This window comes from Podarcis bocagei (genome assembly GCF_964188305.1).
Source record: "Podarcis bocagei genome assembly, chromosome: 1".
NCBI classification, from domain to species: domain Eukaryota; kingdom Metazoa; phylum Chordata; class Lepidosauria; order Squamata; family Lacertidae; genus Podarcis; species Podarcis bocagei.
This window is the reverse complement of record NC_138125.1, coordinates 64,790,849-64,815,464: the sequence shown is the minus strand read 5'-3', so window position 1 is coordinate 64,815,464 and position 24,616 is coordinate 64,790,849. Positions and strand designations below refer to the sequence as shown.

Genomic DNA, 24,616 nt, shown 5'->3' with positions numbered 1-24,616 from the left:
CGACGGACTAATGAGAGAGAAGGATCTCCTCCACTATTCTCAGCATCAGAGTTGGATGGCCCTATTTCCTCCATCCACACCATACTACGCTTAGCCAACCCTGCATACACCAATACAGGATTCATGTGGCCTTGTACAAAAACATTATCGGGGGAAGCAAATCATTGCTGCTTCTGGAAGGAATGTGACTCTTCTAGCCAAGCCTTAGGAGTATTTTTCTTTCTTCTGTTTATTTTAAATAGCTTCATCCATAGAAGGGAGAGACATTTGTTGTTTATCACACTGTTAACTCTCAAAGGGAGATGCTAAAAATAAAAGAGATGTTTAGCTGGAATTGTTATTATCCAAGAGGCGAAAAACATGAAAGGTATTCTTTGGCTCCCTCTCCCCGATGTTCTGGATTTTGTGTCTAAAATAGTAAAATCTTTAACTAACAGAAATGGCAAAATTACAGATGGTAACATTCAAATGTGGCATGCCTTTTCTCCTCTGCTTCCCCCCACCCCATTTACAAGTCATCGGAGAGAATCAATCATCAGAACTGTAGATATTAATGATGGTTGTACGCTTCAGAATTGTTGCTGTTTCCTCGGGAAGGGCTGCTGCTCGGCCTGTGCTGAACGGCAAGATCTCCTTGTGGTGGACAGCGAGGTCTGAGAAGTCCTGACTCGAAGAAAATGTGTATGCAATGGTGGGGATGGCTGGCGCGGCTGCGTTTGAGCAGCAAGCCACGCCCCCACCGAGCTTCCCTATTGGGTGCCCAACCGGGGAGGGGCGTGGCGCCAGCCCTGGAGTTGAAGCAGGGGGCGGAGCACCCCCTGCATGACGCGGGGATCGTCTCCCGCTCACAACCCCTCCCCTCCTGGGAGGAGGAAAGGCTTTGTAGAATGCTTTCCTCAGGGAGGCTGGTTGGACGCCTTTCTTACCTATCTTACAAGGGCCTGTAGATTGGCAAAAAGTAGACCATGACAACTGAATAGGCTAGGGCAGCTGCGGAGAACCTATGGCCTTTCAGATATTACTGAACTACAACTCCCATCCTCCTGGGCCATTGGCCATGGTTACTGTGGCTGATGGGAATTGCAGTTCAGCAACATTTGGAGGGCCAAATGTTCCCCGTTCCTGGCCTAGGGTCAGAAGGCCAAATGGTTGAGACTGTTAGGGATCCACTAGTCTGAATTATGAATGTCTAAATGATAACATTTTCATGCCAACCATTTTCTAGTGTGGTAGAGAGCTTTCAGCTTAGGACAGTGTTTCACAAACTTTTCTCTCTGGGCCATTTTCAGAATAAAAATATTCTCGCGACCACCGAATTTCTTCATAAGAAATACATTGGAAAACAAAAATAAGTAACTTCTATCAGTGCTTGTTTTATATAATAGAACACAGCTATGTTAGAATATGATCATGGGACATCCCGAAAGTATAAATTCAGCTACATGAATTATCTGCAAACTATAATTATACATGTGTCTCTTACATGTGTACCTTAAGTATGTATACAAACTCAATGAGAGGTGTGAGCTTGCTTTTGCCAGGTAATATCATTTATATTAGGTCTAATCTGAGACAAAATCTCATCTCCTCACCAATAAAAAGAAGCCTTTCTCTTTTCTGATCTTTCATATTTGTCAAAATTGAAAATCCCTGTTCATAACAATACAACATGGAGAACTATAGAAGAATAGCCAATGCTACTGAAGAGAGGCATGGATACTTTCTGGTTGTATATATATATATAAATATTACTATACTATACCACACTGAAATGTTTTAAATGTTTCTTTGATTGTCCATGAATCTTCCTGCCAACTAATTGCACTAGTTGCTGGTTCAGTTCAGGACCAGGCCCCATTTAAAGCTCTGTGCTGAACTTTAAAGCCCTAAACAGTTTGGGACCAGGTTACCTGAAGGACACATTTACCTGCACTCTAAGTTCAACCTTCAAGGCCCTACTTGTATGTCCCTACTTGGGTAAGTGCAATCAGGTTGGTAGGCAAAAGGGACAGGACCTTTTCAGTGGTGTCCCCAGGACTGTGAGACTATATTTCAGCTAAAATTTGTAATGCCTTATCTTTGCAGGCCTTTAAATGGGCCCCTAAACTAAGGTTAACAGATGCCCTTGTTTCCCGGGGACAGTCCCTGGATTTACAAATCAGTCCCCTGACAAAATCCTATCATTCCTACTGAAGTTGAAAAGTGTTCCCGGATTCATTAAAAAAATAAATAAATCTGGTAACCACAGCCTAAACTGCCTTCTCTTAAATAAGGATTTCATTGGTTTGCTGCATAAATTTCCCTGAATTTCTGGAACTGCTATAAATTTGTATAATTTTATCATTCTAACCGGGTTGAACGTTTTGTGATTAGATGATAGAATGGGGGGAAACAGTACACAACAGAAACTAGGATGCAAAACCTTGCACTTCCATCATCTCTGTAAAGTATCTTGCTAGAATCTTGTACCACTGACTATCACTATGGAGAAAAATTAATGCAAACTCATTCTGTGCCAGTGTATTGTATACTTGAAACAACTGGCTGGAAAGCTTTTGTGCCAAATAAATTTATCTGGCTACATAACTATCACTAATGCAAAGAAAATGCCGAATTGATAGTAAAAGAATAAATTAATATCTCTCTACTCCCACCCCTGGAGTGATGTCAAGCAGCAATATGGGTCATAAATTTGACAAGAGCAAGCATATGTAAAAGCTTTAACTTACCCATAAAATGTGAGGCGAAGGAATCCAATACGTTGCCCAAGTTTAAGCAGCTCTCCCTGTCTGCTGGCAGCTCCCGTTAAGAGCACGATCCCTGTCCTTTTAAGGGTGACCAGCCACTTGTATGCACTTTCATCACTGTGCAAGACCTCTTCAAAGGCCAGAGTTGGTAGCTGAAGATCAGAACCCCAGTACTGACGTTCTGTAAAAGCCACATTAAGAAAAGGGAACACATAAAGAAGTATTAATGATTATTAGATTGTTAATGAAAAGTACTAATAATAAGTACTAATTAATGAGAAGTATTAAAAAGATCTACTTATTTCAGTGTTACAAACTGGAGTCTATCATTAGGACACACAAAGCTGAACAACTCCATTTAAAAGAGGACTCTTTCAACCCCTCACAGTGCTGCTGTAGCATTTTATTAGCCTTGCATGAAAACAATGCAGCCAATCTTTTTTTGTACGGCTTCCGAAGGGCATCTGCATCTGCCAAAGGGGAAAACGTCCCTCATTATTAATGTATAGGGGGATACTAAGTTCAAAAAGTAACCCCTGGGACATTTCCCAGGAAAGGACTTTGCTCTTTTACAGTGTGTGCAGAATGCTGCCTATTGTATAAACAGACACAAGCTTTAAAAGCAATTCTAAGAAGCCATTTGCCTCTTGCGTTACGAACCCACCCAACTAAAACCTATCCAGTCTAGCTGAAGATATTTTTCTTTGTGTGCGCAGCACTCCAAATCTGTCTTGTCTCAGATGTTTGCAAGTTGAAGGTTTTCAGGCACTAAGTTAAGAGGCAAGATGCTCCAGGTTCAGCCACTGTGACTGGAGCACGAGGAATGCAGGGGCTCAAAGAGTGGGTGTGGGGGGTACTGCTGTCTTCATTTTATACTCCTCCCATCTGTCTGGGTTTCCCCAGCCACTCTGGGCTGCTTCCAACAAAAGATTAAAAATAAATTAAAACATCAGTCAGGACGATGGGGGTGGAGACGCTCCTTCAGGTATACTGGGCTGAGGTTGTTTAGGGCTTTAAAGGTCAGCACGTACTGGGAGCCAATGTAGGTCTTTCAAGACCATTTAATTTAACTATTATGGCTGTCCCCAGGGGAAATGCTGATTGGCCCAGGATGCCCCACTCACATGGAAAAGCTCTGTGAGCATACATCAGAATGCATATAGACCTCTCTTTTGCAATTACTGAATATGTATCAGACAGGGAGTGTGGCACATAACCAGGCTCATTAACACTTGCCCTGTCATATCGTGCAAAATAATAAGTATGAAAATGGTGTCTTCTGCTTCTTGTAAAAGTAAAAAAAAAAATTATTGAGTTAAACTAGTTGAAGCAGATGAAAGACTAAGGAAAAGGAAATTAATTAAAACGACCCCACTATTCATGGAAATTTCCCAAAGGATCATCTCAGAGCCGGTCACTGAAAAGATGATCCACAATGAAAAAAATGTGTTTCAAGGATGTAGGAAACTACCCTGGATTATTAAAAAACAAAAGAAAAAACCCTTAAATGACAATGGCTGTTACCTTTGAAATAGCTATTCCAAGCTGCCATGTGGAAAAGCTAAAGGAAGGCTCCAAGAACCATCTGCTTAAAATTGCTTAAAAGTAGAACCTTTCTAATCACAAAATTAATAATTATCCCCTGGTAAAAAGTAGAGTTTGCACTGCACATACGAACACCCTGTGGAATATTATCTGCTTGTTATCATCACTATCCTCCTGCCAAGCCAAATAAGATTAAATAATTAAGGATATTCTGTGAGTTCATTCAACTAAACAACAAGGAAAGACATCATTTAACATTCCAACTGTTACTGAGAAGTTACAGTTTGTTAGGACTCAGAGTGGTGGTTTGTAACCTACTGTGAATGGCTCCTCCCACTCCCTACTCCAGCTCCTACCCCTTGCTCTGGGGCAGGTAAGGCCTGACCAGCATAATCAATCACAAGATGTGGTCACATATACCATTTGAATGGCAATACCCACCAACTGGGGTAGGAGGGCTCAAATATTTTATTGGGGGGGGGGACAAAGGGACCTTGGCCTCTAGGAGTTGGCTTCTACATTCTGGGGGCAAGGGACCTTCTCTCAGCCCTATGCCTGCCCTGGGATCTTCCCCAAACTCAGACCCAACAGCCCTCAATGCACTCAAACCACCTCCTTGGAACCTCAGTCCAGTTCTCTGCCCTTCTTGCATGTTCAGAAGACAACCTACAGACAAGTGGAAAATCCACAGCTGAACTACGTGGCAGGACCTTTTCGGCAGAACATTCCTAAATCTACAAATGCTGTGGCAGACGAAAATGGTCTCCAGTTCAATTATTAAACATAGCTATTAAATTCAAGTTCTGTTTAGGAAAACAGACCAGCAGCAATAACTCTGCAGGCGTTGTTCGAGCCCACCATAAACTTAAAAGTGGTGGGTACTCAAGATTTTAAAGTTAACTTGGTTATTTATTTCACATGCTGTTTCTTGTGGCAGGTACGCATCTCAGTGTAGTCAGCAAAAGCTGCCCCGAGCCGACGACTGCAAGTAGTAAGAACAATTTTCTCCATTTGCAAGGTTTGCACTTTCCAACCACAGCTAGCATGTCTGATTCCTCTGGCTTAAGCCTGTTAGAGGGAGAGTCCAAGAAACACAACGCACACACCCTAATGTAAACCATCCACACAAACCATCTTTCTATCTGACTTTGTGTTTCTAAGAAGCTGCGGCATGACTGACAAGTTGCTGATTCCCCCCCAAAATATTCCTAAAATGAAGAAAACACAGTGTGGTCCTTGAGGAGAAATGTAATCACACCTTATTAAATTCCTTAGCAAATCTGCTCCAACACACATTTTGCTTAGTGCTGGACTCAATAAACCGTGGTTGCTTCATTATAAACAAAGAATGGCTCTTCATGAGGGGGACGGAAGGTTGCTTCCCAGATTAAGCCACTCTGACAGTAATAATTAAATTACAAAGCAAATCCAATAAAAGATAAATGCATTTGCCTGGTGCATAAGTCCTGTGAAAATTGATGGGTTCCACTGCACGCTTTATTTTCTAGTTTTTCTTGTCTTATTTTTTTTATTTGGCTCCTGAGGTCCCAGCAGCAGAACCCCATTCAATGGGATGCGTCCGCTGGTGGGAAGGGAAATTATTTTCATAGATTCCACCTTCTCCCTGCAGTTGCTTGAAGACTTACTCCAGAGCACTTGAGGACCCTCCAGAACAGTGTGTGTGGCTACAGGGAAAAGAGGAATGAGTGAAAATCACCTCCTTTCTCCTTCCATGAGATGGAGCCTTAGCTGGATCAAAGTCTCTTCCACAAAGCCATTGTAACAAGGAGAGTTGGTTAGGCTTAGATCTGTAGTCCTCTCCACTACTGAAAAGGGGCCAGCCCAAGACATTTCGTGGCCTGAGGTGAAGGACAAGATGGCATCTTCTTCTAATCCATGTACAGAAGCTGACAACTGGTAGCTGAATATTACTTTAACCCCGACAACAGGTTAGCTTCCATTCTCTGCACCCGAAGGTAGCACGCTAGTTTAGAGATGGCCTGGCTATATGGCACAAACAGCTCTCTTTCAACATCTCACCTTACTACTATTACCACTACCACTCTTGGGTAAAGTTGTATTCATTTTCTTGGCCATTCTTTGTTTGCACGTGCTCTACAAAATGAAAAATTACTACCTGGAAATGAGGGAAGAAGTGGTTACATCATTATGTCCATACTGTGACATTTCTAACACTCATGTATTATTGCTTAGAATGTATCTATAAAAAGGGGCATAGTTTTCTTGACTGGTGACTGAAAGGCTTCCACACTGAGCACTGACTGTGATATAACAGGCTTTGTTCACTCATTTTTAACAGGGAACCCGCATGTGTTTCATCTCCATTTTTCCAGACTTCAGAAAATCCAACTTCATTTTTTAACTCTATGATCCCAAGTGTTGATGACCTTTTGCACTGTCATTCTGGCCTGTATTGATTCCTCTAGCCATTTTCTTCTTGGTTAACTGTTTTTCCTCTTGAGGAACCTTTAATCATTCCTTTTCCAAATAGCACTATTTTTGTATCTGCTTCATTTTTTTCTGCCCCACTCCCAATGGCAGTGCCGGCATAACCATCACAGAAAGTGCATTGAAAGAAGATTGCAGAACAAAATTATATCATCCCCTCCAAAAAAGCAACAACAGTTGGGGCTGGAGAAAGGGGACTGTCCATTTGGCTGCAAAGTGTTAGAAATCAGGAAACAGACTTACTATTCTACTTCCAGATTAAAGCAGAACCGTGATGACTGGAGGCTGCTAAATGGGTGCACATCTTGAACAAACATCAACAACAATAAAAATCATAACAATTGAATCTGCAGCTATTTTCCAACAGCAGAGAAGACTAAAAAACGCAGCTCACATAAACATCCATTATAGCTAGCCTAAACAAAATGTCTCAACAGCATGCCTCAATGGGCCAAGCGCTTCAAAATCTGGCAAATGACAAATGTTAACCAATTCCATAGACACAGGCTGAATGCAACAGAAAGTCATGATAGCACCTGAGTGGCTGATAGGGTTCATAGGAACGTAAGAATTCTGCAGATATTCTTCTAGAGAATGGAAAGTCACCATCCAGCATGGATGGAGTTAAAGATGATTATCCTTCAGATTTACAAAGACTTTTATTGAAAATAACTCAGCAAATACTAGGTCAAAGCAGTATGTACAACATGCCTTTGTCTAAAATGTTGAAATAACTGGCTGTCCAAAAGAATAGCTTTGTCCCACAGAACACTATATGAGATGTAACAATATAATGCTTTCTAAATTGCTTAAACGCTTAAACATTTGTGCCTAGCTATGCACCATTCTGCCATAGGGCTTTTCTAAATGACAGACTGGATTTGACTTTACCTTTGAAACTGTTGCCAAATTATTAATGTTTAAAAAGTTTCTTATCTGCAATTCAGATAATTATATACAGAAATGAAATAATTTACAAAAAACAAAGTCCTTATGTATGTATATGCATAGTTAATAAATACATTTGAAAGGTAATAAATAAATATATAACTTTACACTCAATGTAAACTAACAGATAAACATATCATTATATGCACATTACGATATACCCTCAATAAAGTGTATGGCTTTAATGAATCTTGTGTTATACGGTTTCAATATTGAATAAATAAGCTTCATTTTTCAATAAACTTTTTGCCTTTTTGTCTTCCTTCTCTTATAAAGAGAGTTTTTCTTCACCATATAAAGCATATCTCATACTTTAATCAGCCACAAGTCAATAGATGGTGAAGCAGAGTATTTAAACAGATGCCAAATTAAAAGGGCATTCCATCATCTGTCACCAAGAAAGATTTCTGGAATATAGTTTGCATTTGCAAAGAAACACGCAATTATGTTAGCTTTGTTCTGCAGATTTGCATAACAAGTGGAAAATAGTGTCACATAAATATGCAGTCACCACTTACTATTGTTCCGATAATTTTTGTTGCTGTTAACTTATGAACCATCTAGTGACTGGCATTGTATACCACCCAACGGCTGTGTCAACTCAGTTTACACTTTGCTTTTTAATTTCCCCCCAAAAGATTGCTATTCTAATCCTGATTATTACCCTCTCTCATACTCAAACAGACCTGTCTATCCAACAGCCTGTGGAATTTGATCTCAACAAATTTTCCTTCCTTCAATGAAGAGAGTACATTATTCCATTAAAAAAAAAAATCAAGAGTAGCTGCAGCTTGAAAATCTATTAAGCAGCAGCTCTAAACAGGGATTGTGTTCCATGCCAGCGTTCCCTGCTGGTAAACCACCCCATTCACATTATTCATTATTCTACCATTTCATCATGGTACATATATTGTTTCCACTACTTAACCACAATCAGTAGAATTTCCACTTTGCTACTGTAGCACAGGGTTGAAGGTTACAAATTGTGGCAATGGAGTTGCTCAGAAATGCTAAAAAGACAGGCCATGAATGCTCTGACAAGTTTACTTCTCACATCCAAAGCAGCCTTCAAATTGTTGCAGTGGGGGAAAACCTGTTTATTTTTCATACAATTTGCAGGAAACTTTAATAGCTTAGATTTCAGAAGGAAGTCCAATAGTGCTCATTCATGCCTTCAAAATTATTTTTTACCATTGCTGATGAAAAACAGATCTATGTGCTATGAAGAAAAGGAACACACACTTTCCAGGAGACTGCATGGACCATAGGCTTATCAATGAGCTATAACCGCTTTTCACATTTCTCAAGAATGTGTCATTCATTAGATGGACTGATAATATCAAGGTTTTCCCCTCCGGACACTATCAGCTTGATATTGATTGAAGTAGACATGCAAAGACTAGCACATTAAGCAGAAAAACTCTTTTACCCAGTAGTCTAACCATTAAAAAAAGAGAATGTATTGGAAGTTTTTCATATGAAGAGTGCATTCAGACATTTGATTCTCCCACTCTATTATCTTTTTAGATGCCTTTACGTTGTCCGAGTATCATATGTATGCAGTGCATACGGTATAGACACAATATACTGTAACTTTCTTTCTATGTTTATGTAAGCGGACAAAATTCAGTGTTGTAAGGCTGGAGAGGAAGGGCCCCATGACTCCCAAGAGACAAGAAGTGTTTGGTTCTCTCCATCTTACAAAAATAATAATAATAAAAATCTCCCTTGAACTACATAATTCAAGCTTCCATCTGTGTATAAAATCAGAGCAAAATTCCAAAAAGCTGATCCCTTTCAGCAACGATTTCCTTTCCTGGAACTCATTTCAAGAACATTGTGCTAATGCACAGGTTAACAGAGGCAGTTTATATTATTCAATTAAAAAAATTATGAATAGTTTTCTTCATCTCTCTCAGGAGAAATCCAGATTTCTGAATTGTGAACAGCTCTGCCTAGGGAACAAAATAGCTCCTGTGTTGTGTAATTTCTCTGAGTCCTCCCCACCCCCATCTTTTGAGGATTGAGCAAAACAAGAATGCAGAACTGCCTCCAAATAACAGCATGGGATCTGTTTACTAATTGGAGCATAATTCTGCGTAATGTGTGTGCATGCTGCCCAGAGCAGCAGCCTTGCACTTTTCTGAGAAATTTGCTTATTTCCAGTACTAACACTATTTTATGTAGACTGCGTAGAGGTTTTCGTTGATTAAGTGATATATAAATCCTGTTACATTCATATAATGATGACATCCTAGCCAACTCTCTGTGTATAATAAAGTGCACAATGCAGTCCCTTGGTTAAATACTAGATCAAAAAGATAGGAGGAATGATCAAGTTAGATAAAATATGTGAAGCCCTTTATCACTGATATATAAAATCCTGTTGTTATTAAAAATGGATTCCAGATCGATTGAGAATGGGGTTCCCTTAGTGCATTTACTACAGAAATGGTACGAATCTCTACCTGATAGAAATAATTCTTCCTGCATTTTTGCTCTTGCTTGTTCAGAAAAACATCTCTTCTTCAACCATTCAGCCTCAAATTCACTGGTGTGGTCATCTGGCCATACAATGCATACCTTAGTCCACAAAACAGAAAGAGACATACATTGAAAGCAGACCGGAATAATCCAACAAGCATTTTATTTGCTTTGCTGTTTTTTCTTCTTTGTTTTGTTGGATCGGGCTTTTTCCACATAATGGAAGCAACTGGCATGTGGTCTTGTTATGTGTGTGCAATCCATCACATTAATGGAAGGCAGTTCCATTAATTTAGCAGGCCTTTCTCCCTAGTAAGTGTGCTTAGGATTGCAGCCTAATAACCTCTTTCACTCTGAATATAGTTTGTATAGTGCAATGCTATGCATGCTTATTCAAAACTAAGTCCCACTGTGTTCAGTGTGGCTTATTCCCAGGTAAGCAGCATTATATCACTGTAACAAAATGGTTCTACACGTGGAGATTAATATATTATATGAAAACTTTCTCTCTCTCTCTCTCTCTCTCTCTCTCACACACACACACACACACACACGTACGTTACCTTTTTCTCCCTCTGTGCCAAAGTGACATTCTTGGCCCCAACATTGACATCCAGATTTTCAAGAAGCAGTTTGCGTGCTTTAGCAGAGTGCAGGAAGCACTCGGGGCATTGGCAATTGTCTCGCAGCCACACAGAAGGGTAAAGGCTCTTGCTCCCATCTTCCCAGTGGACACAGATAAACTGATTTGCCTCCAGAGCTTCCACTTTATGGATGGCTGCACTTGTGTTGAAGGCCTGAGCCATCTGCATTGAATGCTGCCAAGGCCTCCTGCTCAGGGAGAAATGTTTTTGATGGCTGTGCTTGCCGTTTTGTGCTTGCAGCAGAGTTCGAGAACAGTCTTGGTGGACTTTGGTTCTTAACAAGTATTTAGCGATTGAAGTCCACATCTTTCCTTTTCCTTGTTTGATCTTCAGTACAGAAAGGCCTTTTCACCCTGTGAAATCTCTCTCTGGGTCAGTGCTGTAAGAATAAAGCATACTGATGAAAGGCAAGAAGGAAGAAAAGGGATTCTGTTCAAAAGAATGTTACTTCTGGTCCCTGTCATCCTTTCATTTTGGCACATAATGTCTCCATTTCCCCCAATTCCCTTCAAGATCTGATCAAGTGTTTTTTGGGGGGGGGAGAAAGAAAAAAGTTTTAGCTTTGTATTGTATGCCTCAAAATTTGGACCCCAGTACAAGAAGTCTGACAGAACCATGGTTTTGGAGGGCAGCAGATGTTGCAATACCAAACAATTTTAAATGAAATATTATTGGCTGTTCCACAAGAAATAACTTGCACCCATTGGTTCCTCTCCATGCCTATAATATTGGATCAGCTGACACATCTGGCAAGTGTGGGTCCCTCAACGATCTGTTCAACCACTTTTCTCTCACAGATCTACAGATACTGCATTTGAACCTTAGAAAACGAAGCTCTGTTTACAGTGGGTGAGATTCAACTAATGAGTCATGTCAGCCAAAGCCCTATTCTAGGACTTCCGCTTGCACAATGGGCTTTCTCCCCTCTCTTCCTCCTGTGCCCCTGAAATTGTCTTAGGGCGTGGGGTGGAGAGAACTCATGAGGAGTAACACAGAGAACAATTCCTCCTATTGCTGCTCAGAGGAATTCTTAACCAGCAACACATTTGTCTATAGGTGCTTTCACTCCTAACACCATTAGGCAAGTTAAATTCACCCACTTGCAAAGCCACACTTAATAGTGCTTCTGTGAGCTTACAGATACACAGACAGATTCATTTTTGAGATGTGAAAGCGATCCAATCTCATGAAGCATCATCCAAGTGCTTGTGGCCAGGGTCACAGTGAACATGCCATTTCAGCCATCCCTTATGACAGCCTCTGCTGACCTGCTGACCTCCATCTGCAGAAGGCTACAACTCCCAGCAGCTCCAGCCAGCACAGCTGAAATCTACAACAGCTGGAGGGGAACCAGGTTGGCGCAGACGGCCTTATGAAATGGTTTAAAAGCACAGATTTGCTCAAGAAGTGGTCACAATCGACTTTATATATTCATTCATTTCATTTCATTTATGAATCACTTCCCATGAAACATCCCAAAGTGATTAGCAACAAAAACGTCAACAAAACACACACATCAAAACAATTCCAATTCCAATTCAGATGCAGACTGGGATATGTTGCAACACCACAACATAACCACATACTATATTATTATAGTATATTACAATTATACTACTATTATTATAGTCAATATATTAAGCATCCAGAAAACAATCCCCTTGTACACATGTCCTTCCATACGGATGAACAGGTAGTCAAAACATGCGCACATAGACACTCTTGCTTCCCCCCCTTTCATATGCACATAGACAAGGACCATGCAGATGCAGACATGCACAAAGGATGCGCTCATCCCCAACCTGGCAACTGCAGCAGCTGCTGCCTACTTCAGGCACCTGTGGCTGACAGTCAGTAGGTTGGAGCAAGGGAAGGAGCTGACCATCTGGGCATCTCCTTGCTTTTTTCAATAGAGTAGCCCAGGCTAGGAGACAACAAACACACATGGCATGCAGCAGCATGGAGCTACACACATCGCTGCTGCTTCAGAGACTCCCCTGACAAAAACAATAGCAATACCTATATTGAGGGGGGAAATGAATGGAAAACAGGGCAAGGAAACCAACTTTCACTCCTCTCAGCCTACAACTGGGGGATTGCAGTGGCAGCAGCAAAAGCCTCAAAACCAGTCAGGCCCATAGTTTTCCAGATGGCTGGCAACTCTCTCCTGCTGCTGGTTTCTCAATTAATAACAGATGGGGGAACACACATTTATAATGCTAGTCTGTCTAAGGTTCAAAGGAAGAACCATTTTTTTCCTGGAAAAATCGCAAGGTTGAACTTTCCAGTATCCCCTTACCCCCGTTAGCTGGGGTGACCAGGAGCTGCCAAAACTAAAGGATGGGGCGGGGGAGAAAGAAAAGCTTAAGAATGATGAGATCTGAAAACATAATAAATGTAAATTCCTATTGGCCTCATGGTTATGCAGCCTGTCGGAGCCAATAACTTTAATTTTTCATGCTTATCACTGCAAGCCGCAAAAGAGAACTGCTGACTGCATGTAAGTGGCATGTTGTTTACCCGCATCGTTCCATAACAGGGAAAGTATGCGCTAATATCTGCGCTCTCCCTGGGATGAAGCATTGCACCTGGCTGATTCTTTTGCTGTTGTTCCCATCTGAAACCCTAAGCCAGCTCAGTCCAGTCATCTTCAACTTTTTGTGGCCTGAGCAAGATAGAACATGGCAGATTCCTATGTTCCTAATGGAGAAAATACCTTTTCACAATACCAAAACAACAACAATCTTGTGGTATGTAGGGGCCATTTTGTGTGTGCACAAGGGGTTCACTGGATCAGGGCCATTGTCTAAGATCCTCAGCTACCTTTTCACAGCAGCATAGTGCCTTGCATGTCCTTAGGTCCTGGGCAATACCCCCAAACCCACCTTTTCACTCAGCCTTGCCAAACCAATTCTCTGTTCTATCTCTGCCTCTTTTCTCCAGGCCTTTGCTTTCTCTGCTCCCCTTGTGTTTCCCAATATACTGCTTCCTTCTCCTGCAATGACTACTCAACATAACTGCCTATTTCCCCTTCCTTCTTTTAGACTCTTGGGATCCCTGTATGCTGCTTCTCCCACCTCCCAGGCCTTCTCTACTTTCACGTTTCGCACCTCTGTGCTTCAGTTTGTAGTGACCGAAGAATCCCAACTTCTACTGCGGGGGTGAGGAAACTTTTTCAGCTTGAATGTCACATTCCCTTCTGGGTGGACACATGCCAAAGCTGGGTGGGGCCAGAGGCTAAAGGAGGTGGAGCAATGAATGTAAAATTTATCTTTGTACAGTAGGCTAGTTTCCATACACCTACATGCCACTTTCTAGCCTCCATCCAGGGAAGCAAGAGGCATTATCAGAATTCTAGGACACACATCAGCCATACAAAAAAAACCACACTCAAGAAGAGTGCAAAGCAAGGACAATGAAGGGTGTGTCATGGGAAGAGGGGCTGTGGCTGAAGAGACGAAGCTGGGGGAAGAGTCCCAAGGGCCTGATAGCGAGGCTTGAAGGGCCGCGTTTCCAAGCAAAAGTCTTTAAAATGCTTTGGTTCCAGACCTTTGCAGTAGACTTGGACCTAGGAGTATACCACGTTTCAGCTTTTTATTTGTGGCAGAAATACCAAGGCAGGAGCATCCTTGTACATGTAACTAGTCCAAAAAATATTGACATTTTTGCAGCTGTGAAAAGGAATAAAATCCAGCTCTCTGGACCACATTTCTATTGTGTCTTCCACTGAAACTGGGCGGAGTGAACATCAAAGGAAAACCATTGATTTATTCCAGCTGAAGAATGGCTCATCACACAGCAAGAAGATAATTTGTGACGGAATTTTATATTACATGTTTACCAGGCTATAAATTCTTAAGATACTCACTGATGCTTAGATAGTTACATTTGAAGCAGACCGCAAGTACATATTTTCATACTTTACCATAATCCTGCTTCAAATCGTTGCACAAAAATTTAAATCCTTTTAAGTGGGGCAAGCAATTAATGCTCCACCCACCTTCCTTGTCTATTTGATGCAAAGCAAATGCTCAGAACAAAATTAATCTACACCAGACACAAGAACTAGCTTCAACTAATGGCAGTTTCAAATAAACCAACACATTTAATTCTCCAGTGTGGTGTAGTGGTTAAGAGCGGTAGATTCGTAATCTGGGGAACCGGGTTCGCGTCCCCGTTCCTCCACATGCAGCTGCTGGGTGACCTTGGGCTAGTCACACTTCTCTGAAGTCTCTCAGAGGAAGGGAAAGGAGAATGTTAGCTGCTTTGAGACTCCTTCGGGAAGTGATAAAGCGGGATATCAAATCCAAACTACTACTACTACTACTCTTCTTCTTCTTCTTCTTCTTCTTCATTTTCAATCCTGGTGCTGTGGCTTACTTCCAAGGAATAAGGACAGCTGCTTGCAGGTATGCAAAGGATGATCTTTGCAGATGAGGGATGGCTGAAGTACTACCACAAAGTTTCATTAGCAGCTCTTATTCAGGTATCTTTGGGGGGTGTCAGGGAACTGCCATTGGAAGGACAGGAGGTGGAAGGGCTCACAGAGGTTGGGAGAGACTCAGCAGCTGAAGAGGGAACCAGCAGGGGGAGAGGAGGAGGTCCGAGGGAAAGTGAGCAGGAGGGATGGCTCAGAGACACTTCCAGCGAAAACAGTGGGGAGGTTTCAGGACCTCCTATAGGGACACCCACTCCTCGCCGGAAACTGTCACGCCAAGAGTCCAGAAGACGTGTTTCTGTTAAGGAGCTTTTATGTTGGAAGAGATTCCGTAAGCAACCACTGTCGGAATCTGCCAGGGACTGACGGAGCCATGCTTAAGGGGCTCCGTTACAGACAGAGGTTTGCGGACTTAACCAAACTCTGAGGGACTAGGATTTTACGCACAAGCAGCTCATCATCCCATCACAGCATTCCGACAGTCCCTGAAAGCAGCTTGTGCAGGGGAAGGCATCATGAGCAACCCAGCCGGAACCGGAGAAGCAGGAGGAGCTGGAGCGGGTCCAAGCCTGGAAGAAATGTACAGGGTGTTGGAAGTCCAGCTAGCGCTGCAGACGGTGAGGCTCGAGGAGAGGAGGGCTCAAGATGCAGAAAAGGGAAAAACCACCCCGCTCGCCAGGAAGGTGCCAGGATTGGTGCAGAAGTTTGGGGGGGAGCCCAGGCACTATCATGCCTTTACGACAGAGATGCAATATGCCCTCAATCTGCAGTTTGATGACTTTCCTGACGAGGAATCGCGAGTGGCGTTTGTGATCGGACATCTCGAAGGGGGGGGGGGGGGCGAAAGACTGGGTTAGGCCCCTGAAGGCAGCGAATAATGACATCCTAAAGGACACGAGGAAGTTTTTTCGTGCCATGGACCTGATGTTTTCCAGCAATATTGAGCAGGGAGTGGTACGGAGACAGTTAATGGCTTGTAAACAGGGGAGCCGATCTGTCCGTGAGTACTGGACTGAGTTTACCATGTTGATCCATAAATTGGGGTGGGATCTATCAGCGGAACCCATACAAATGCTTTTTGAAGAAAGGCTTTCTTCGGCGATGAAAGACGAACTTTCCCGGGTGCCCAGGGCGGAGTCTATGGACCAGCTGACCAAATCCGCGCTGACCATAGGAGCACGCCAGGAGGCGAGAGTCTTGGAGAGGCGGGAAGGGAAAGGGGAACGTTGGAGGGAGTTTCGCATTCCAGAGATTCCAGAGCCACCTTTCCCGCCAGGAGAGCCGATGGAAATTGGAACAGCGCGCGCGCGCGCAGTTTCAAAGCTCAGTGAAGGGCGGAAGAAGGAGGGGAAAGGCGCCAGGAAATGTTATCTCTGCCAACAGCCAGGTCACTTTGCCAGAGTCTGCCCCCAAAGGAAGGAATGGCAAGGGATGGCGGGAGCTGTTGGGGAGAAGGAGGAAGAAGTCCAGGAGCAAGTAAAAGCCAACACCTGGCTGCCACCGTCGGGGCACAGCAGCCAGGCCAAAGAGCAGTGAAAGTGCCCACGCCGGAAACTCCTAAACCCGCCCTAGTGATAGAGGTGTTGCTAGAGCTGCCAAACGGACACCCACTAAAGATAAAGGCACTATTGGACTCAGGCAGCTCCTGTAATTTCATGAGCAAGGAGTTTGCAGCTGAACACCAGATACAGACTATCCCTTTAAGCAACCCTTTGCAGGTGACCACGATCGATGGGAGTGAGCTGTTGGGAGGAGAAGTCAGCCAACAGACCGTCCCAATGATAATGAGGGTGGCAAGACACACCGAGCTAATAGCGTTTAATGTGGCCACCTTGGGAGGAGCTCCCATTATTTTGGGGATGAGCTGGCTAGCGTTACATGATCCGCTAGTGGGCTGGCATCAGAGAGTGGTCCCTTTTGAGTCAGCACATTGTCTAGAGCACGGGTGTCAAACACAAGGCCCGCGGGCCGAATCTGGCCCGCCAGACCTCGTCATGTGGCCCGTGTAGCTGCCGCCAGCCTTACCTTTTATTCTCGCTTTTTTTTTGACACAAGAAAGCCGCCTCTTCAGCGCATGCGCGGCAGCCTACAAGCCAGAGAACGTCTGCCCTCTAGCGGCGCCGGCCGTTCTACACAGGAAACCTCCACTTGTTACAGATACAACCGGCCCTTTGAGGGTGACCAAACTGCTGATGCGGCCCCCGATGAATTTGAGTTTGACACCCCTGGTCTAGAGCACTGCAAAGAGGGGAAAGCTCCAGAAGGGGCCAAAGCCACTCTAGCAGGGACGGAAGTAACGGACAAAGGGAAGGTGCCCCGACAATACGCCGACCTGGGCAACGTCTTCAGCGAAAGGGAAGCAGACAAACTACCTCCGCACCTTCCTTTTGACTGTCAAATCAATTTACTCCCTGGGGCCCAGCTCCCAGTAAGCAAGCTGTACGCCATGTCAGACAGGGAAATGCAGGAGTTAAGGGAGTTCATTGACAAAAATTTGAAGAGAGGCTTCATCAGAGAGTCCAGAGCGGTGGGTGGCAGCCCGGTGTTTTTTGTGGATAAAAAAAACACGGACAAACCGAGGCTTGTAGTGGAGTACCGGGCCTTAAATGCAGTGTCAGAACCAGTGGCTTTCCCTATGCCCAGAATTGATGACATTTTGACAAGGGTCAGGAAGGGAAAGATTTTTACTAAAATGGACCTGAGGGGGGCGTACAACCTGATACGAATAAGGAAGGGGGATGAATGGAAAACCACCATCTTCACCCCTTTGGGGGCATTTGAATACCTCGTTATGCCCTTCGGTCTACAAGCAGGCTCAGCGTGTTTTCAATCGTTTATGAACCACGTCCTGGGGCCTTTGCTTTACAAGAATTGCGTGGCCTTCTTAGATGACGTGTTGGTATATTCAGAGAATGAGGAGCAGCATGTGAGAGACGTCAGGGAAGTGTTGGGCAAACTGCAAGCGAACCAGCTGTGGGTGAAACTGGAGAAGTGTCAGTTTCATACCAAGGAGGTGGAATTCCTGGGGTACTGCTTGTCAGACAAGGGATTGGCCATGGATCCAGGCAAGGTCCAAAAGGTGCTGGAATGGAAGACACCGAGAACGAAGAAGGATGTGCAGAGATTCCTAGGGTTTGGAAACTTCTATCAGAAGTTCATCAGAAACTTTGCCCACTTGACGGCTCCCATTACTGACTGACTCAGCAGTAAGAGGAAATTCGTTTGGACGGCGGAGGCGGAGCGAGCATTTGAGGAACTGAAAAGGGCGTTCACTTCGGAAGAACAGCTCCTGCATGTGGATTTACAAAAACCGATGAGAGTAGAAACGGACGCATCGGACAGGGCGGTAGGGGCGGTACTTCTGCAGCCTGGGAAGGAGAAGTCGGAGTGGAGACCATGTGCCTTTTTCTCGCGAAAGCTGAACAAATCCGAGAGGAACTACACGGTGTATGACCGAGAACTACTCGCCATTCACGAAGCGTTCCGAAGATGGAGGCACCTATTAATTGGCGCACAACATAAGGTGCAAGTGTGCACTGACCACAAGAACATAGAGTATTGGAGAACGGCACGAGTACTCAACCAACGGCAAGTGAGATGGGCTCAGGAGTTCTCCAAATTCCACTTTGAAATTTGTTACGTGCCAGGCCCAGAAAACGTTAGGGCGGACGCTCTCTCACGTAAACCGGAATATTTGGAGGGGGAGGGAGCACCCGAAGAGAGACATGTCATCCCAGAGGACCGCTGGGTGTGTGGGGCGGCATTGGTGGGGCAAAGAGAACTGGTAGAGGGAACGGAGAATGATGAATATGCCCAGGATAAGCTCAGAGGTCTTAGGAGGGAGGGAGAGAAACCCGGAGGTTTTGAGGAAAGAAACGGGGCATTGTATTACAAAGGGGCACTGTATATACCCGAAGGAGAATTGAGGGGGAGAGTACTCAAACAGTTGCACGACAGCCCCACAGCGGGGCATTTTGGGCAGCACAAAACCATGTGGTTGGTCACCAGGGAATTTTGGTGGCCCAAGGTGAGGGAAGATGTACGGGAGTATGTAAGAGGGTGTGACCAATGCCAGCGAGCCAAAGGGGAGAGGCGGGCGGCGGCGGGGTTATTAGAACCGTTACCCACACCAGAACGACCATGGGAGGCAGTGTCGATAGATTTTATGACTGATCTGCCGAAGTCCAAGGGGAAAACAGCCATCATGGTCGTAGTAGACCTATTAACGAAGATGTGCCACTTTGTAGCCTGCTCGCATGCTGTCACGGCGGAAGAGACAGCGAGATTGTTTGTAGAGCACATTTTTAGGTTGCATGGCGCCCCCTTGAGGGTGGTCTCAGACAGAGGGAAACAATTTACGTCCAGGTTCTGGAGGAAGCTCATGAGCTTACTGCACGTAGAGGTCAATTTTTCGACTGCCCGGCACCCTGAAACCAACGGGCAGGCGGAAAGAGCAAACGGGATCCTCCAGCAATACCTGAGGTGTTATGTCAATGACAGAGAGAATGATTGGGTAGAGAAGTTAGCACTGGCGGAATTTGCCTACAACAATGCGGAGAATGTGTCCACCGGGATGAGCCCCTTTTTGGCTAATTATGGGTGTCATCCCAGGGCATTTCCCGGGGGAGGAGGGGAGAGATGGAGCGTCCCGGCAGCCGAACAGTTTGTAGAAGAAATGGAAGCGATCCATCGTCAGCTCCAACTCAACTTAGAAAGGGCCAAGGAAGAATATAAGAGGCAGGCAGACAAAAACAGAAGGGAAGGTGAAACCATAAGGGTGGGGAATCAGGTGTGGCTGTCAACCCAAGGGTTGCCATTCAAAGGGGGTTGTAAGAAATTAAGACCCAAAAGATTGGGTCCATTTGAGGTCATTCAACAGGTCAACCCAGTGGCTTTCAGGCTCCGGTTACCGAACCACATGAAACTGCACCCAGTATTCCACAGGTCGTTACTGTCACCGTATAAGGGGGAACAAGAAGGGATGTCCACATGGGGACCAGCTATAGAAGAAAGGGAACACAGCAGTCATGTGGCGGAAATCATCGATTCCAGGTGGAAGGGTGATCAGGTGGAGTATTTGGTAGCGTGGGAAGGGGAACCGGAGTCAGAAAACACCTGGGTAATGGCAGAGGATGTCAATGACGAGGTCTTAATAGAAACGTTCCATCAAAGGTTCCCAAGGAAACCTCAGCCTGTAGCGAGGTTCCGGAGGGAATACTTTGGCCCCACCGATGAGGAGGAGGAGTTGGAAGGATTCACGGAATCAGAGTTGGAAGGAGGAATAGATTCCGATGAGGAGGAGTACTTAGAGACTAGGAACAGCAACCGGTGGAGGGAAATGTTCGAGACGTCGGAAGATGAAGGAGGTTCTTTCCGGGGTTTTGCCTCCTCACCGCCCATAGAGGAGGGAACGGGAGGGGGTGAAGGGGGCCCTGGAGGGGAGGTGGATGTCAGGGAACTGCCATCGGAAGGACAGGAGGTGGAAGGGCTCACAGAGGTTGGGAGAGACTCAGCAGCTGAAGAGGGAACCAGCAGGGGGAGAGGAGGAGGTCCGAGGGAAAGTGAGCAGGAGGGATGGCTCAGAGACACTTCCAGTGAAAACAGTGGGGAGGTTTCAGGACCTCCTATAGGGACACCCACTCCTCGCCGGAAACTGTCACGCCGAGAGTCCAGAAGACGTGTTTCCGTTAAGGAGCTTTTATGTTGGAAGAGATTCCGTAAGCAACCACTGTCGGAATCTGCCAGCGACTGACAGAGCCATGCTTAAGGGGCTCCGTTACAGACAGAGGTTTGCGGACTTAAACAAACTCTGAGGGACTAGGATTTTACGCACAAGCAGCTCATCATCCCATCACAGGGGGGCATGCCAATTTTGGAGGGGTTGTTGTTGTTTTAATCCCTTTATCCACGGTCCAAATCCTGATCAGCTACTCACTAAAAAATAACAGTGCATTTAGCCTCGGGGTCCATAAAGAGAGAAGGAGCAGTGATGTGGAGTTGGGAATTTTTCCTGCAGAAAATTTTCCATTTCTTAAATTCATTAGTAGCAATAAATGGGTGTCAATTGCAAATGAATAGGGCTGTCAATATTTTAGTCAAGCTTGGCAGTTCTAAACTGTTTGTTTCAATTACTTAAAATACAGTTGTACATTGGGTCCCAAACGCCTTGGTACTCGGACATTTTGGCTCCCAAACGCCACAAACCCAGAAGTGAGTGTTCTGCTTAGTGAAAATTCTTTGGAACCCAAATGTCTGACAGGGCTTCTGTGGCTTCTGATTGGCTGCAGGAGCTTCCTGCAGCCAATCTTAAGCCGTGGTTTGGTTTCCAAACATTTTGGAAGTCGAACAGACTTCTGGAACGGATTCCATTTGACTTCCAAGGTACAACTGTACTGTTACAGGTTTGCAAGGGGGCAAGGATCCCCTCAAATTCCTGGGTGCCAGGTTCTCCCCATAATTTCTGAAATTAGTAAATTTGGGGTTTGATCAATGGATTTAGCAAGGCCTTAAAAAGTTAGTCAAACCAGCTTCCTCAGGAGCTGGGTTTAGAGAGGTGCCATTCAAGAACAAAGACAGGTAATAACAGAGTTATTACCTGGACAAAAGGTGAGAGATTCAGCATCAGGCTGCCTGGATTACAGGGGGTGAGATGTCACCACAGGAAAAAGTGCCTTTTGAAGGAGACTTTTGAAACAGAGGTTGCCAGGGCAACGGGGAGAGGATGCTTGAAGCTGAAGGGAAGGAATTGTTTTCTGCAAAGGCTGCTGTGAAGAAGGGAGGAAGCAGGCAAAACATGCATGCTGGCCAGGAGAGGCTGCACCAAGAGACCAGGGGCTATGTATGGTTGGCTGATGCTTTGGAACCAAGCTTCCTGAAGCTATGAGACGAGCAATGAGAGACACTCTTGGGGTGTGATATTCTGCAACCCCCATACCAACATTCAGGTGTAAATATATATATAAACCATATTTTTTAAAGACACTACTCTCTGCTGTGCCTTGATTTCCCAATGGATATACAATGCTGGTTAAGAGCCATGACCCCTGGAATCTTGCTACCACTTGGCAAAGATTGGGGTGGCCTATAATGATCCATATAAAACAGACACGCTCACCGAGATTACTCTAGAACAGGAATATCTAACCTGAAGCCTGTGCCAAACATATGGCCCCCAGTGTTTCCAGTTTCCCTTCCAAATCTGTCATTTAAAAAAGAAGTTTAAAAAAAGGATATATTTTTTTTTGTTTACTGTTCCAATGGGTCACCCACTGTGACACCCCTATGCCAAAAGGATCTTTGGGGGCTCTCAATTCCTTTTCAAAAGTTTTATTGATTGCTCCTATATGTGCCCCACTGTGACAATGTGATGTCAAAAGTTTAGGAATAAACTTGAAAAGTAGTCCTACAACTCTGCATTTCAATACATATGTTAGAAATACCCGTGAGATTGGATTGCACATATAAACACCCAAATCACCACACCATTCCAACTTCCAATAGTATTATTTTGATCCCTTATGAATGATCACACAAGGTATTTTTAATACCTCTTTTGAATTATTAAAGGCTGAAAAGATAAACTTTGCAAGCTTACAGAAAAGAATGGTTGTAGCCTGAGCAATGCATCCAAGCAGTAAAGATGTTTTGCATTTTTGTCATGAAACACACTCATGTAAGCATTCAGTTGATGGTATCAAAAGACAGCAGAACCAACAGGGTCATACTCCCCTTGCCTAGCTCTGGACTCTAGTTCCACCCACCAAAGCAACCAAGGCTATTTCAGTCCTAAAACCAGGCATAGCAAAATGTGCCTTAAACACAAAGAGCAGGCTTCACCTAACTAGTCCTACTAGTGGAAGCCCACACAAGGGCATGCACTAGTGCAACAGGGTTTTCTTCCCCTTTCCTTCCCCTGCCCCCCCCCCCCACAATTGGCACAGGGTGGGGGTGGGAGAACCCCCAGCACAGCATGGGGGTGGTGTTCTGCCTGGCAAGCTGATGGAACAACTGCCACAGCACTACATTAAATTCATTCCAAAGTAAAATTAGAAGAAAGAGGACCGGGAGGGGTGTATGGGGAGAAAGCAAGGATGCCAAGATCTGACCATTAAAGGAAGTGGGAGTTCAAAATATATGAGGTGAGATTTAAAATGTCTAGCTGAAATATGCTTTAACTATTCCTTCTTTACAAGGCAATATTTGGCACACTTGCGCTATTACAGTATTTCATACTTTTACTAGATTAAAACCATACTGACCTGGAAGACCACCTATGCCTGGGATATGTAGAAGCAACCCTGTCAAATATTCTTTTATATAAGAGATCAGAGAAGGGTCAGTTTTGTTAAAAGGATGGGTAATTTTATTACCAGTAACTCTGTAGTTAAATACAAATAAACCAAATTATTGCATTCTAGGGGATTAGCCAATTGCTGATGAGGTCAGGAAAAAGAAAAATCTCTGTTTTACAAAGCCAGTTACAATTCTCTTTCATTAAAAGTTCTTGGAAGAGAAACCTAGGCTATGTACACATTACCATTTAATTCGGATCAAGTGTGCTACCATCCCCGGTGTTTGAAGCTGAGTAAATGTAGCATTATAGCCACAATCCATATGTATCCTGTAGTGTCTTGTTGCAAGGATATGGAAACAAATTAGGTAATGTACATTGGGTGAAAATGTGCTAAATACCCCGTGATCCTAGTAATATCCTGTATGGATATAATGCAAGCTCCAGCCCACTTATTCTGGAACACTAACATAGACATTGGCAGGATTCCTGTTGAGTAAAAGGGTTGTGCATCACAACCTCACTTTGTAAAGAACTCACCTTAAACAACCTCTCGTCCTAAGAAGACACCAAACCCAGAGTCTACGAGAAATCCCTTCATATTAAAACATTACCGGCAGTAAACACATTCCATGCATTTTATTCTGATAACCATGTTTACCAAGGAATAGATGAATTCATGGTGGCTGACACAGACAGCTTGTTCCCAGTCCTGCCCTGTCCTGCCATATTTCTACCCAATTCAGTGCTAAGGAACAGCTCTGTAAGATGCTAATGCTGTTTCAGCCACAGGAGGAAATTCTGAACTGCCACAAACATCCAGTGTTGAGATGTTGTGGTGGGCTAGCGGTAGTGATGCCCCATCAACCGTCCTCAAAGAAGCATTTCAGAATCTGAAATTTAATTTATAATTTGAGAGGTGCAGAGGGCTTGCTCAAATTTGATTAGACGTCACACCTCATAACCTGGAAGCCTTGATCTCTGATTCTCAGTAACTGAAATGATGAGATTCCTGAGAGGTGAAGAAAAGCTACTTGAAGATGTTCATTTA

The 24,616-nt window shown here is 44.1% G+C and overlaps 1 protein-coding gene across 2 annotated transcripts in view; it reads right to left on the bottom strand.

Annotated features, from left to right (window-relative positions):
* Nucleotides 1-24,616, bottom strand: part of BBOX1 (gamma-butyrobetaine hydroxylase 1) — a 41,120-nt gene that overhangs the window by 9,744 nt on the left and 6,760 nt on the right. For both annotated transcript variants that reach the window (XM_081165508.1, XM_081165507.1), the window contains exons 2-4: nt 10,757-11,216; nt 10,178-10,292; nt 2,730-2,928 (exon numbers count right to left, since the gene is read on the bottom strand). In XM_081165508.1, the coding sequence (XP_081021634.1) occupies nt 2,730-2,928; nt 10,178-10,292; nt 10,757-11,143 (701 nt within the window). In that variant the 5' untranslated portion in view covers nt 11,144-11,216. The remainder of the gene's footprint in view (nt 1-2,729; nt 2,929-10,177; nt 10,293-10,756; nt 11,217-24,616) is intronic.